At 43.9% G+C, this 12,416-nt stretch overlaps 1 protein-coding gene across 6 annotated transcripts in view; it reads right to left on the reverse strand.

The window, feature by feature from the left end:
• Positions 1-12,416, reverse strand: part of DENND5B (DENN domain containing 5B) — a 1,683,961-nt gene that overhangs the window by 395,846 nt on the left and 1,275,699 nt on the right. For all 6 annotated transcript variants that reach the window (XM_069628551.1, XM_069628550.1, XM_069628552.1 and 3 more), the window contains one exon: positions 3,075-3,262. In XM_069628551.1, coding sequence (XP_069484652.1) covers positions 3,075-3,262 — 188 coding nt within the window. The remainder of the gene's footprint in view (positions 1-3,074; positions 3,263-12,416) is intronic.

Below are 12,416 nucleotides of genomic sequence, written 5' to 3' on the forward strand. Positions count from 1 at the left end.
TTTCCGTATCTAGAGGTTGACAAGTAGTGTGAACCACTTTGTGTCCGGGAACGTTTGTTCTTTCTTCGACGAGGAGAAACTCTTCAACTCATCCGAAGTCTTTTGCTTTTTGACAAAGTGGAAGGTAGTTTTTCAGTTCTACCTGCTGCCAGCTTCCCTCTACGCTCGCTCAGGGTCTTGGCTGTCATAGAAAGGCAGTCTTCACACTGCGATGACGGGCGAGTTGACCCCATGCACCACAGAAAGATCCTGTGAGGGTCCGTCACGGACATCTTCGTACCGCAATCACGGCATTTTTTTAAGCCGAATCTCGGGGTGGACGACACCGAGAACGAAGCCATCGTTATTCTACTCGAAGAATGGATGAAATTTCTCAAAGAAGTATCGAAGATATTCCTGTGAAGGAACGAGGGAAAAACGGAATTGAGGCCAACGGGCGCTGCGCGTGCTACATACGGTGACATCGACAAGGAGGCCTCCGAGGGACATCGAGTCGACCGGCATCAACGCACAGCGGCTCTGCTGATTTTTTTTTCCGAAGCATAAAAGCTGGATATTGGAACTATCAAAGATAAGGAATATGTGGGAGGATGAAATCCATTCAAAAGTATCAAGACGTGGAAACTGGTGAAGGTGTGGTCGATAGATCGATCAGAGGGGAGTGTAGAGGAGCAGCTGAATACCTCTGCAGGAAGTCCCCACCCCCCCTGCTTCTGTTATGTTGGGAGCCTGAAATTGTGTCATGCTCGACACCAGCAATTGTGACCATAGCCCAGCGAATGTTTGAGAAAAGGTATCCACTGAGAAAACCGTACCAGATGTATGCTCGGAGAGATGACCATCTGAGGGAGGACTCCCTGAAGGAATACGAGAAAGAGCGAAAAAGGAGCTAGTGATGTCACAAGAAACGGGAAGTGACACCCTGAGAAGGCTGGCTGAAGAAAACATATGGACCATAAGAAACTGATGACAAAGTTAAGAAGCGAGTAAACTTTCATATGCGAACAGAAGTTTGTGCATGTGTGACGCACTGCAGAAAATGCAAGCCGTTTAAAAACTGTACAGATGCAGGAACCCAAGTAGACAAAATGATCTTAGAAGCTTGCTACACATAGTAAACATATTGCAGGCGTAGCCACCATTGTATAAAAGCTGGACATCAGTGTCAAATTAGTACGCTCAAACCCACGGAGAAAGAAGGAGCTAGAGCTGTGTCACAGCAAAGAAATTAGATGAGATTGCGGACTTGAATGTTGTCTGGCCTGGTATCAAAGTTGAAGCAAGCCTAGGTTGATTATCTATTCTCAAGACAGTAAAATGTGAGAAGCTGAATCATCCCTTGTTAAGGTGCAAAGAAAGAATACCATGTGTGCCAAGTCTTAATCATCTAAAACATTTCATTACTGCAGAATGGACCAAATTAAGGTCCCTCGTCACGTGAGCCAAGGATGAAAATAGAGTTGGGTGATGACTTTTAGAACAAGCGATAGTGCGTGCTCGCACTCCCTTATATTCCCAGAGATGAGAATACATTGCAAGGCCAAGTTCAAAGACAATCTTCATGGCAGAAGGCATGGGTGATGAGATTCGTTGGGCTAATTGGGAAGAGAAGCAAAAGTCATGCTCATCTCCTAGCACCTGGGTATGAGCTTACGTGTTACTAACTGAACCAAATGTTCCAGACATGGCACGATCGTACCAACCAATTGTAGAGGGGCATATAACGAAGGACCTTAGAGTTTAAAAGCCAATGATAAGTTGTGTACTTAATAGTGTTGAAGATGACTTGCACTAAAGGAAAGCACAAATTGTCCACCTGACAGTAGAGACCCAATCACAACCCAATCTCGTATAGAAAGTATACTAAGATGTTCCCCTTGACCCTATCACAATTCCATTTAGGTTTTTCTTAGTTACCTCTTAATATGACATCATGTATGACATATGGTGTGATTTTTTTAATGAAATGTATGAGAAAGCTTGTGCGATGTCTGTTGTAACTCCCCGTTTTAAATAATTGATATTAAAACAGATATACTTTGCAATCACCCTGAGTTGGTTCAATTATTTGGTGTCATATCCTGCCTCCCATCCACTGCATGCGTGCTATCCGAAGGGCTCTAAAGTCCACTTATTTAACAAATAACATCTTCATGTACTCCTAAGTCATTGCATCTGGCCTTTTTTTTAAATAGGGAAATGGGAAAAGGCAAGGCATAATCATGGTTACCAAATCAGTGAGAAGATAAAACAAATCTGTATTAAAAGTGCTGAAAGGTGTTACTGCTTATATTAGGTCAAACACATTCTTAACAATCCCACTAGACCTGCAGGGAGAGTACCTTATTTTATATGCTCTACTCTACCTTAGAGAAATGCACTTACTGCATGGTGACATAACAAAATACTGGCCACTTCTTTCTTTAAAATGGTGTATTTCACTATTCAAAAACTTCCTATTTGGAATCAATCCTATCAATAAAATACAAATTCAAATTTCGTGCAATACTGCCATCCAAATTCTAGCCACACACAGTGAAACCCATTTGCCATTACTGCAAAGTTTGTTTACAGTAAATGCCACATAAAAGTTTCAAACATCCCCACACTCGCAAGCAAAGTTAGAGTACCATGCGAATGGTACTCACTCATAAATTCTCCTTGCACCTGCAAGTGTGCTAGTAGATTTTGAGAGCCCTACCATACTTGCAGTAAAAGCTTTTTTATCTGGCACCTTATTAACAAAGATGCTCTATTAACCACCAGCTCCATTGCTGGTAATAGGAACTATTACGGTTACAAAAAAATGCTGCAGAACTGAGTTTCGAAGCCAGATAACCGAACTCTGTTGCCTGTTTTCTCTGTTATCAGGCCGGCTTGCTTTATTATGTGTCTCAGACAGCCAGCATTTTTGATTATCATGACAACTATGTTCCAAATGGTGCTAGAAGCAGAACTTCGCTTTGTTAGAAAACTGAAAGGACTAGCTAGATTAGTGTCTACTTGTACAGTTATCTTTTGGGTTTTTTTTTTGTTTTTTTTACAAGAAGGTAAAAAAACATGCATCAACCTACTGGGGCTTTTTCCTGTGAGGGAGGTGATACTCAACCGTCGAGTCATGGTAGGCGATTTCTGCTGGGGTGGAGTGCGACACTGCTTTCCCACATCTTCATCAGAAGATACCCTTATTAATTCTCCGATCAGAATTCTCTCAAGGCTTCCATCATCAACTCCTTTCCCCAGCCATCGACCACATGGGAACCTGCCGGATGCCGAAAATAATTGGTCAACAAACACCTTTGTTTGGTACTAGCAACTAGCTTTAGAGAACACAGTAAGCAATTTATATACAGGGAAACATGTTCTAATGCTTTGTACAAACTTGAAATAGTTTCTGCTTTGTTGGACAACTAACTGCTTGATCAGAGAAGACACTTGCATAATATACATGAGTCACGATAGCCACCCTTTGAGACTCCAAGAAACTTTTGCAGGCTCTGAATACGGTGGTTATGACTCATGCAATTGAGGGAGTAATGTTTGTTCTAGGTCACCTGCTGTTTACCTGTGGAGGAAGGTGAATTCACTCTGGAGGAGAGGGAGAGCCACCAGCTCATTGATGTGACCCCTGGAGGGGGTAGAACGGGCCAAGAGAATCACCACCCCTAAGCTCCCCCATTCCTTTCTTAGCAAACCTTGGAGAACAGCCATTGTAAAAACAAAAAGGGCAATACAACACCACTTTAGTAGGGCAGAATATGCTTCATACCAAAGGCAAGGAGTGTTACCTCGTTGAGTTTAGAGTCCTGCCCAACACACCAAGCACAAAAAACACACATAAAAAAAAACAGAAGCACCACTTGTCATTCACAGAGAAAGCAGGTGGTGCTTTAAATTATCACCCGACAGCCGGCTGCTAGTCCGCGCACAGAGTGGGATTAAATGAAGCACAAGCCGCCTTGGAACATGACCCGGTGCCAAACAGAAAAAACACACAGGCAGCAGGAACACCTGCAGCAACCATTTGGGCGGACTGTGTGGCTTCTGGAAACTGAAAAATAAATTCACTAAGAAACATTGAAGCTAAAGGCCAGGTCCAAAAACCACCATATTGGAACATGGCAGACAAAGTTATCGATCTCAGGAGGTGGCATGGGCATTGGTCTATCACTATAAAGACAATAAGCAAATTAACTACAGGAAAACAAGATCACCCAGCCACAGAAGTGAGGAAGAGGTGGAACCATTAGTGAGAGACTGGCCATTAAGCACATTTGCAATGGGAACATTAACCCATAAACTCAGATTACGCATTCACAATCGCCATTACCATCTGTTTAAAAAACATGCACTAGACTCCTGACTCAGTGGGGTGCGTGCTACTAGGGCGGTGTTCCAGAAAGGGAGAGGAGTGGTATAATGGGGAAAGAGGGGCAGCGAAAGAGAATATGAGAATGAGAGAGAATATCAGAGGGAGAAGGGGAAGGGGAGGGAGAGGGAGAATCATCAAGTGAGTGGACCCTTTGATGGCCAGGCAATGACGGCCAAATAGTAACATAGAGAAGGAGAATCAGAAGATCAGACCTATTGTTGGCCAAGTCAAGAAGGCCAACCAGTAATGGGGAGAAAGAATGCAGTGGCTGAGCCAGTCAAGATGAAGCTTGCGAGAAGCCAAGACTAAGGTACAGACTAGATAGGCTGCACAACGTGCTAAGAACCAGGGCCACAGCCAAACCTTGATAAAAGCAATTAGAGTTAAGGCTAATTGAGGGCACTAACCCAGACTGATGGCTGTTGCTAGACCACTTGTTCAAATAAAACTAATTTAGCGGAGAGAATTACTACAGATAGTAAAGAAACTCATAGGGCAAGATGGATTAGAAAAAAGGCTTGCCCTTGTAAAGGATTTGAGACAGTGGCCTCGTCCTGATAGACCTTTGGCTTCTCAGGGTTATGTTGTCATACAACACTATGTTCCATGACGGAAGTAACCATTCCGTTAGCTGGCACACCATTGGCCGCTGGTAGAATTACCATAGGTTTATTCAGCTTGCTGTATTGCAAGGTATACCATAGAGGATAACCTTCTGTTCGAAAGCCAGTGTAAGCTCCATGACTACATTGTATTCCCTATGTGTGATGAAGCCAATTGTGATTGAGGCTTCTGCCTCTCTCTGAAGAATGAGGGCATGGGAGCCAAGACCACATTCGGCCAGATACCTCAATGATGATTGGGATTCATGAGCAGAATGCACATCTTGAGTAAAAGCCCAGGAAGTAGCACAGGCATGTTTTACTGTTAAGTACGAATGACTGGGTGGCTGCCAAATATTTGACAAGCTGCACCCTTTTCATAGAAAGAGGAGTCTGTACAGTGGTACACTAATATACTGTGATGACAAAGAACTAAGCTAGACTTATAGAAAGGACTGTACAAAAGGTTTGTTTCAAGATGTTGCTGGTTTCTTGTGGTGTTGTTCCATTGCCAAATTTTCCAGTGGGGAACTCTCACAGTTAGTTGTGGGCTTTTAAACTCGGAACATGCAAGATTATGTGGCACTGTGCAATAATGAAATCATTACTTGTACTGTGAACAGTGGGGAGTCTCTCCTTTATTGCAACAAAATTACCATAGACCACCCCCCCGTAACAAAAGGGAAATCAGTACATCAACACTTAGATGAAGGATAATGATATTTATTTATTTTATTGATGTATTTGTTTATAATGTGCCAGAAGCCCACAGGCATAAGGGCGCACAGATACATCTGACAAACAACAGGGACAGACATGATGCATGAGATACAGTTCTACCCTATTTATTCAAATATGTGTGTGTTTTCAGGTGTTTTCTAAAAATCAGTAGCCATTTTTCCTGGCGTTGGTCTACAGGCAGGGCATTCCAAGCCTGAGCTGCCTGAAATGGAAAAGACCGGCCATTGCCTCTTGCTCTTTTAACTCAAGAGGTGATCAAGCGATGCGTGGTACTGGAATGTAGAGACCTACTTGGTTCATACAGTTTCATGTTCTGTTTCAAATGCAACTGTGCTTTCCCATAGAGGCACTCATGGGTCAGCGAATTTACTTAAAAACGCACCCTTGTCGCAACTGGTAACCAATGTAGGTCTTACCTCGTGCTGGTTATGTGCTCTCTCCTTGAGGTGTTCTTGACAATCCGAATTGCCTCATTCTGTACTACCTAGAGCTTTTGTATATATTCCTTACTTGCAACGCAGAGCAAAGCATTGCAGTAGTCCAGTCTTGGCATAATGATAGCTCTAACAAGTGATTCACCGTTTTTACATGTTACAAGGAGTTTAATTTGTCTCGGAACTCTAAGATGGTAATGAGATTATTTTTACCACTCCATCCACATGAGCCTCAGCATCAAGAGAAGCCTCCAAAAAGACACCCAACATTTCTACTTTGTGCGACACAGGAATGTAACAAACTTCCACCTAAATATCAGTGTACTCAGTTCCCATCTTAGGCCTAGCTTGACTTGATTCATAGACCAAAAGTTCTGTTTTGGCACTATTTAGGCATAGCCAGTTTGCAGTCATTCAGCACTTTATAACTCTGTAAATCTTGGTTAGCTTTCCTGAGTCTTTCACGTAATCCCCACTAAGCTCCAGCAGCAGCTGAATATCATCTGCGTAATTGGTAAATTGTATCCCCATGTATTCAGTTGGACAGACGGGTCTAATGTAAACGTTGATAAACATGTGCCCTGCGGAACCCCACAATATATATCTGCAGATTCTGAAGACGCGTTCCCCCAACACACCCTTGACCTTCTGTTGCTTAAAAAAGAATTGATCCATTCAATGGTCTCCCCTGAACAGTTATCTGTATGGGCCAGTGTTTTCAATAAGTGACCATGATCTAATATATCAAAAGCAGCAGACAGGTTCAGCAATATCGAAAAGCCCATCTGCTTTTGGCAAGGGTATTTAGCAGCAATTTTGTCAACAATTTTTAACGAGGATTATTAGCAATAGGCATCGGGATAGATGCCTCTTTGCGGTTAAGGTCAGGTTTCTTTTTCTAATTGTGTCACCACAACTTTAATTTCGGGGACAGATTTGTGGGTGAAAGATACATTTGGGAATATTACCAGGAAGGGAGAACAATACTTAATATTTCCTAGGATGAGGGAAGATCATCACCCGGACAAGTAGTGGGATGCATTTTTTGAAGAATTGTTTCCATTTCAACAGTAACAATAGGTTTGAATTGAAATGTTATCATTTACTTTCGTCTAGCCTCAGCTGTTCAAAAACTCCTCCTATGCTTGAACTATTATTGATCTTGGTGCAATAAAAATTAACCTCATCTAAGAAGGCCTGCTCTACTCTAACACAGTCCTCTCTTCCTGGAACAAATGGATGGAATTTCTCCAAATTTCTGAAGATTTCAAAAAAGTGTATTTGTATCATTCTTTGTCTTTTCAATCGTTCTTTTTTGTACATTTAGATTTGTATATTTTTTCCTGTAATGTCCATGATCTCTTATTTCACCCAAGCCTGTCCAGCCTGTCTTGATTTTAAAATGTTTATTTTATTTTTTATTTTAACATCAGTCAGGGCTGGAGTGAACCAGTTCTGATGACATGGCTCATCTCTTATAGTCTTGCATTTTTACAAGAGCCACTCTATCTGGGAGTGTATTTAAGCGCAACCCATAGACATCTGCTAGGGTAATCCTGATCAGTGGTTGTCTCCATAATTTTTTTAAGGTAACTGTCTAGGTCCTCAATATTAATCTTATTCAAATTTCGACTAGAGATGCAATTTATCCGGTAGTATTAGGAAGCATTCTATAAAACGGTGATCAGACAAGATGCATGGCTTTGTCTCCACCATCTCTATGATGATACGTGAGGCCACCCAATCTAACATGTTTCCCGTGTAATTGTGGGTTCTTTATTTTGAATTTTAATTTCCGGATACAGCAGATTCATAGCAGTTACATGTCTAAGGCAAGTAATTACGATACAATAACCAGTTTAGAGTAACGCCCTCTACCCCTGATCCCTCCCCCGGCCATCCAGTCTTTGGGCCTTCCAATGTTGGCTATGGTCTGAGGAAGCGTTTCACCAGCTGTGGTTGGAAGGTCAATGACGGGAACTGGCTGTGGTAGGCCAAGACCGGAGCCCAACAGTCTGTACCATGGTGTAATGTTCCTTCCTATGCCGCAGTGACTTTTTTCGGCCACCAGGATCTCCCAGACTTTGATCCACCATAGGGATATCAGGGGGCCCTCCTGTGTCTTCTATTTCTGGGCCTGGGTTATCTTGGCTGCCAGAAGCAGCTGAGTGAGTAGTTTGGTGGATCAACCAGCCTTTGGGTAGTGCTCGGGATTTGACACTCCTAGCAGGATCGCCTCTGGGTCCATAGGCAATTTGTGCTGTATTATAGCTTCAATGAGTTGCAGGAACTCCTCCCAGAAGGTCTGCGCTTTTGGGCATTCCCACCACATATGGAAAAAGGTTACAAGAGTGCCACATTGCCTCCAGCAGTTCAGGACTATGGATTTCTGAAAGTGGTGTAGGTGCTCCGGCGGAAAATACCATTGGTGAAGGAGTTTTAGAGCACATTCTTTGTTGGTTATGCATCTAGAAGCGGAGTTGATCCTCGTCCAAATGTCTACCCATGTTTGGTCCTCTATGGGGTGCCCCAGGTCTACTTCCCATCTGGCCATGTATGCTGGTTTGGTCACCAACATGTGGACCTGCAGTAGTTTGGATAGTTTGGTAATCAGCCCTCGGCGCGGGCCCTTCCCTATTGCATGTTCAAGGGAGTGAAGGTCCCTCATGGCCCCCCCTGGCGAACCGCAGGCTGCTAAATCCAGTGCCTGATCTGGGCATAGGTGAACCTCTCCGTTTCAGCCAAATGCAAGCGGCTCTTGCATTCTTCTAAAGGAAAGAGGGGCCAGTCTTTGAACAGCTGGGATAGGTTTTGAAGTCCCTTTCAGGACCATCTGCTGAAATGTGATGTGTCCATTTCCGGGGAGAAATCTGGGTTCCTGAGGATTGGCGAGAGAGGGACCAGGCCCTTGAGGAGTTCCTTCCTGCGCAGGGCCCATGCCCATGTGTCCAGGGTAGTTCTGATGGATGATAGGGTGGTCTGCCAACAGTTACGTGCTGTGCCCAATATGTGCAGCAGAGAGCTCAGCCGGAGGGGGCATTTAGCCTGTTCAATTCGGGTCCATTTTGGGGGGTTTGTCTGGTCCACCAAGGCTGTGGCGTGTGCTAGCTGAGCCGCTATAAAATAATTTGAGAGATTGGGAAGCCCAATATCTCCCCACTAGGCCGCTCCAGTCAAGACTTTCAATGGGATTCTCGCCCTACCCCCTTTCCAGACAAATTTAGTTATCTGCTTCAAGTTTTGGTAAATGACCCATTATATGTCCAAATACTATAAATAATTGGTTTGATGGACTGTTTAGTAACAGCTCGCAAAATTTCACAAGTAAAATGGGTATTAGGTGATTGTGACCTATATGTAGAATACTGATGTTTTTGTTGTTTTTTCCCTGTTGGGTGTATTTTATTGTATTTTATTCTTTTGTCAATGTATGTCACAATTGTATTTTTTATGTTGTTTTTAATTTATTTTAACATGATTGTTTGTGTTTTGTAAAGGTTTACTACGTATAAACCATAAACAAATAAAAAATGAAAAAAATATATATATACACACATCTGCTTCTGTAGCTGCATCAGGGGTTGTTTTGGGAGGTGAGCATAGGTACAGGAAGCTAGGCAACCGATTCATTTTACATGCTGTGATTCTGTCTAACCGAGATATTTCTTGTTCTCCCCATCTCTTCAGATCGGCTTCTAGTTCCTTGAACAGGGGGGGTGGGTCCAGTCCTCCGTGTCAAAGGCTTTTGTGGCATCCAAGGTTAAGACTGCCAACTCCTGCTGATCTTGTGCGGCTACTTCAATGAGGTTGAGGCCTCGCCTGATATCGTCTGTGCTCCTTTCTCTGATAAAGCCTGTTTGATCAGGGTCTATGATGGATGGCAAGATCAATGCCAGTCTATTTGCCAGCACCTTGGAGTAGGTGTTTGCATCCACGTTAAGCAGGGATATGGGCCTGTAAGACGTTCACTCCCTCAGATCTTTCCCAGGTTTCAAGAGCATGATTGTGACAGATTCTTGCATAGAGGGAGTTATAGTGACTGTTGCGAAAAGAGTTGAGTTTAGTCATTGGGCAGAGAAGTAGAGGTTGGAAAAGTTTTAAAAATTTCAGTGGATAGCCATCAGGGCCTGGGGACCTAATGTCAGGGTTTTTCGTACTTCCTCAACCTCGTCGGCTGTGATCGGACGTTCCAGAGAGGATCTGTCTACTTCTGATATGCATAGGAGTTTGGCATGCGCTATGAACCGCTCCTTCTGCGATTGCCGTCGTGGCGAGGCTGTCAATGTGCTAGCAAGGTGAGATGTTGCCATTTTCAGCTTCTCCGTATAGGGTTGTGCCTTTGAGGTCTTTCAGGGCTGTGATAAGGTTTTGCCATCAGGTTTTTGCTAATTTGTTGACCAAGTACCTGTTGGCTTTATTGCCGTTGGCATAGTAGCTTTGTTTCGTTCTGATCATAGTCTGGGCCGTGTCTTCTGCATAGTGTGCCTCCAGTTTAGTGCGGGCGAGCCTCAGGAGCTTGGCCGCTTTGGGTGACCATTTCGTCTTGTGGAGTGTTTCCGCCGCTGTTGCAACTTCCCTTTCTAGCTGCTCCCTCCCCTAGTTGCACCTTTTCCTGTATGCCGCTGCTTGGGCGATTAGTCCCCCCCCCATATCACTGCTTTTATTGCTTTAGGTATGCCGCTCCGGGCTATGTCTTATAGCGTGGGAGGGCGTCCGCTCCTACAAATGGACCCCCTCCCTGTTGCCAGTGCCGCCTTCGTTCTTCCCAGCGGGACCAGAGCTGGCCGGGGCACACCCCTTCCTCCTCCGGGGTTATGGCAGCAGGGCTCCGCTCACTGGGTCCTGTCGTCCAGTGCTGGATGGACGACCAGGGCAGTCGATGGTGCAGAGTAGAGGCTACAGTGGGAGAGCGGGCAGCTCCTTCCCCCCTCACTCCGGGTGTGCTTGGGTCGCCACCATCTTGTATTCGGCAGGGTACGCCAGTGCCTCTCTCATTGAAAGATCTGTGGCTATTCTCCTCCGATTCACCCTGTAGATCTGATCAGCTGGACCAGGGGAGGTTCATCAAGCTGCGGGCTGTCTCTGTCCTGGTTCTGAGTTGTTAAACATGGGCATAGTGGCCTGTTCTCGGGTGTTCCACGGAGCTCTTAAAGAGGCGACTGCATTGCCGGCACCTCAAGCCATGCCCCTCATTTAATGTCTATGTTATTTAGGTGTTGTTCTAAACTTAGGGATTCCTTGTCTGAGGAATGTCCACACCACCGATTAAAGTCTCCCAACACTACAGTAACGTAGTTGGGTTTATTTAAGGGGTCAGGAGGGAGGTTGCTCGTTAAAGGCTGGCATATCAGCTGAAGGATGACAGATTACAACAAAATTCACACAATTATTTTCATTAGGAGTGAGTTTTTATATGAATACTCTGTTTTTGCAAACTATGTTAGTTTCAAACATTTGGAGTTCTTTTTTGCTAAAAAAGCAACCCCCATTTGTTGGCGGTTCTTACAGAAAAAGTCATACTGTAAATGAGTAACCATGTCTATCTTGGGACCATGAGAGTCCTTTAGCCATGTTTGTGTTATACACATCACATCAATCCCTTTGTCCATTATATTATCATGTATATCAATGGCATGTGTGGGCAGCAATCTTGTTTATTTAAAAGGACCAATTTTATAGTACCAGTTTCTATTGAAATTTCCTTTGTAGAGAGGTAATTCTTACTCAATTTAATAGTTTTATATTTTCCTAAATCATATGATTTCCAAGTGGCTCATGACGCTGAAGCTCAACTACACTTTCCATATCCTTGCTTGCAGGTGCGACCAATCTTGCTCTTTCACAGATCTTTGATTCGTCGTCATGGACTATGCCCCGGGCAATAGGGGGAGATTTCCAGTTCTTTATAGCACTATTAATACAATTATTTAACATATAATTTTTTTAGAATGAGCATTAATGGGCGTCAATGTCGGCGAGGTAATTTCCCCAAGTTCTGACTTCTTTGCCATTGTTAGTAGGAATATTCATTCCCACCTCAGGTATCCTCACTGGGCTCCTGCTCTCTAAGCAGGTATCCTCCATAAAACTACGAAATATCGCCTCCAGTCTTAATTTGTGAGCCGCCAGTAGCACAGCTATCTCCAGGCGTAGGAACATTTTTTAGGAAAAAAAAAAACCTACAATGTTCTTAGTGGCCGATACTTCTTCGGCTTGTCTGCACACGTGTACTAACGCGGAATAAACGCAGACCAGCTGGACCCTGAC

This window comes from Ambystoma mexicanum, chromosome 12 (assembly GCF_040938575.1).
Source record: "Ambystoma mexicanum isolate Mex_15411 chromosome 12, UKY_AmexF1_1, whole genome shotgun sequence".
Taxonomy (NCBI): Eukaryota; Metazoa; Chordata; class Amphibia; order Caudata; family Ambystomatidae; genus Ambystoma; species Ambystoma mexicanum.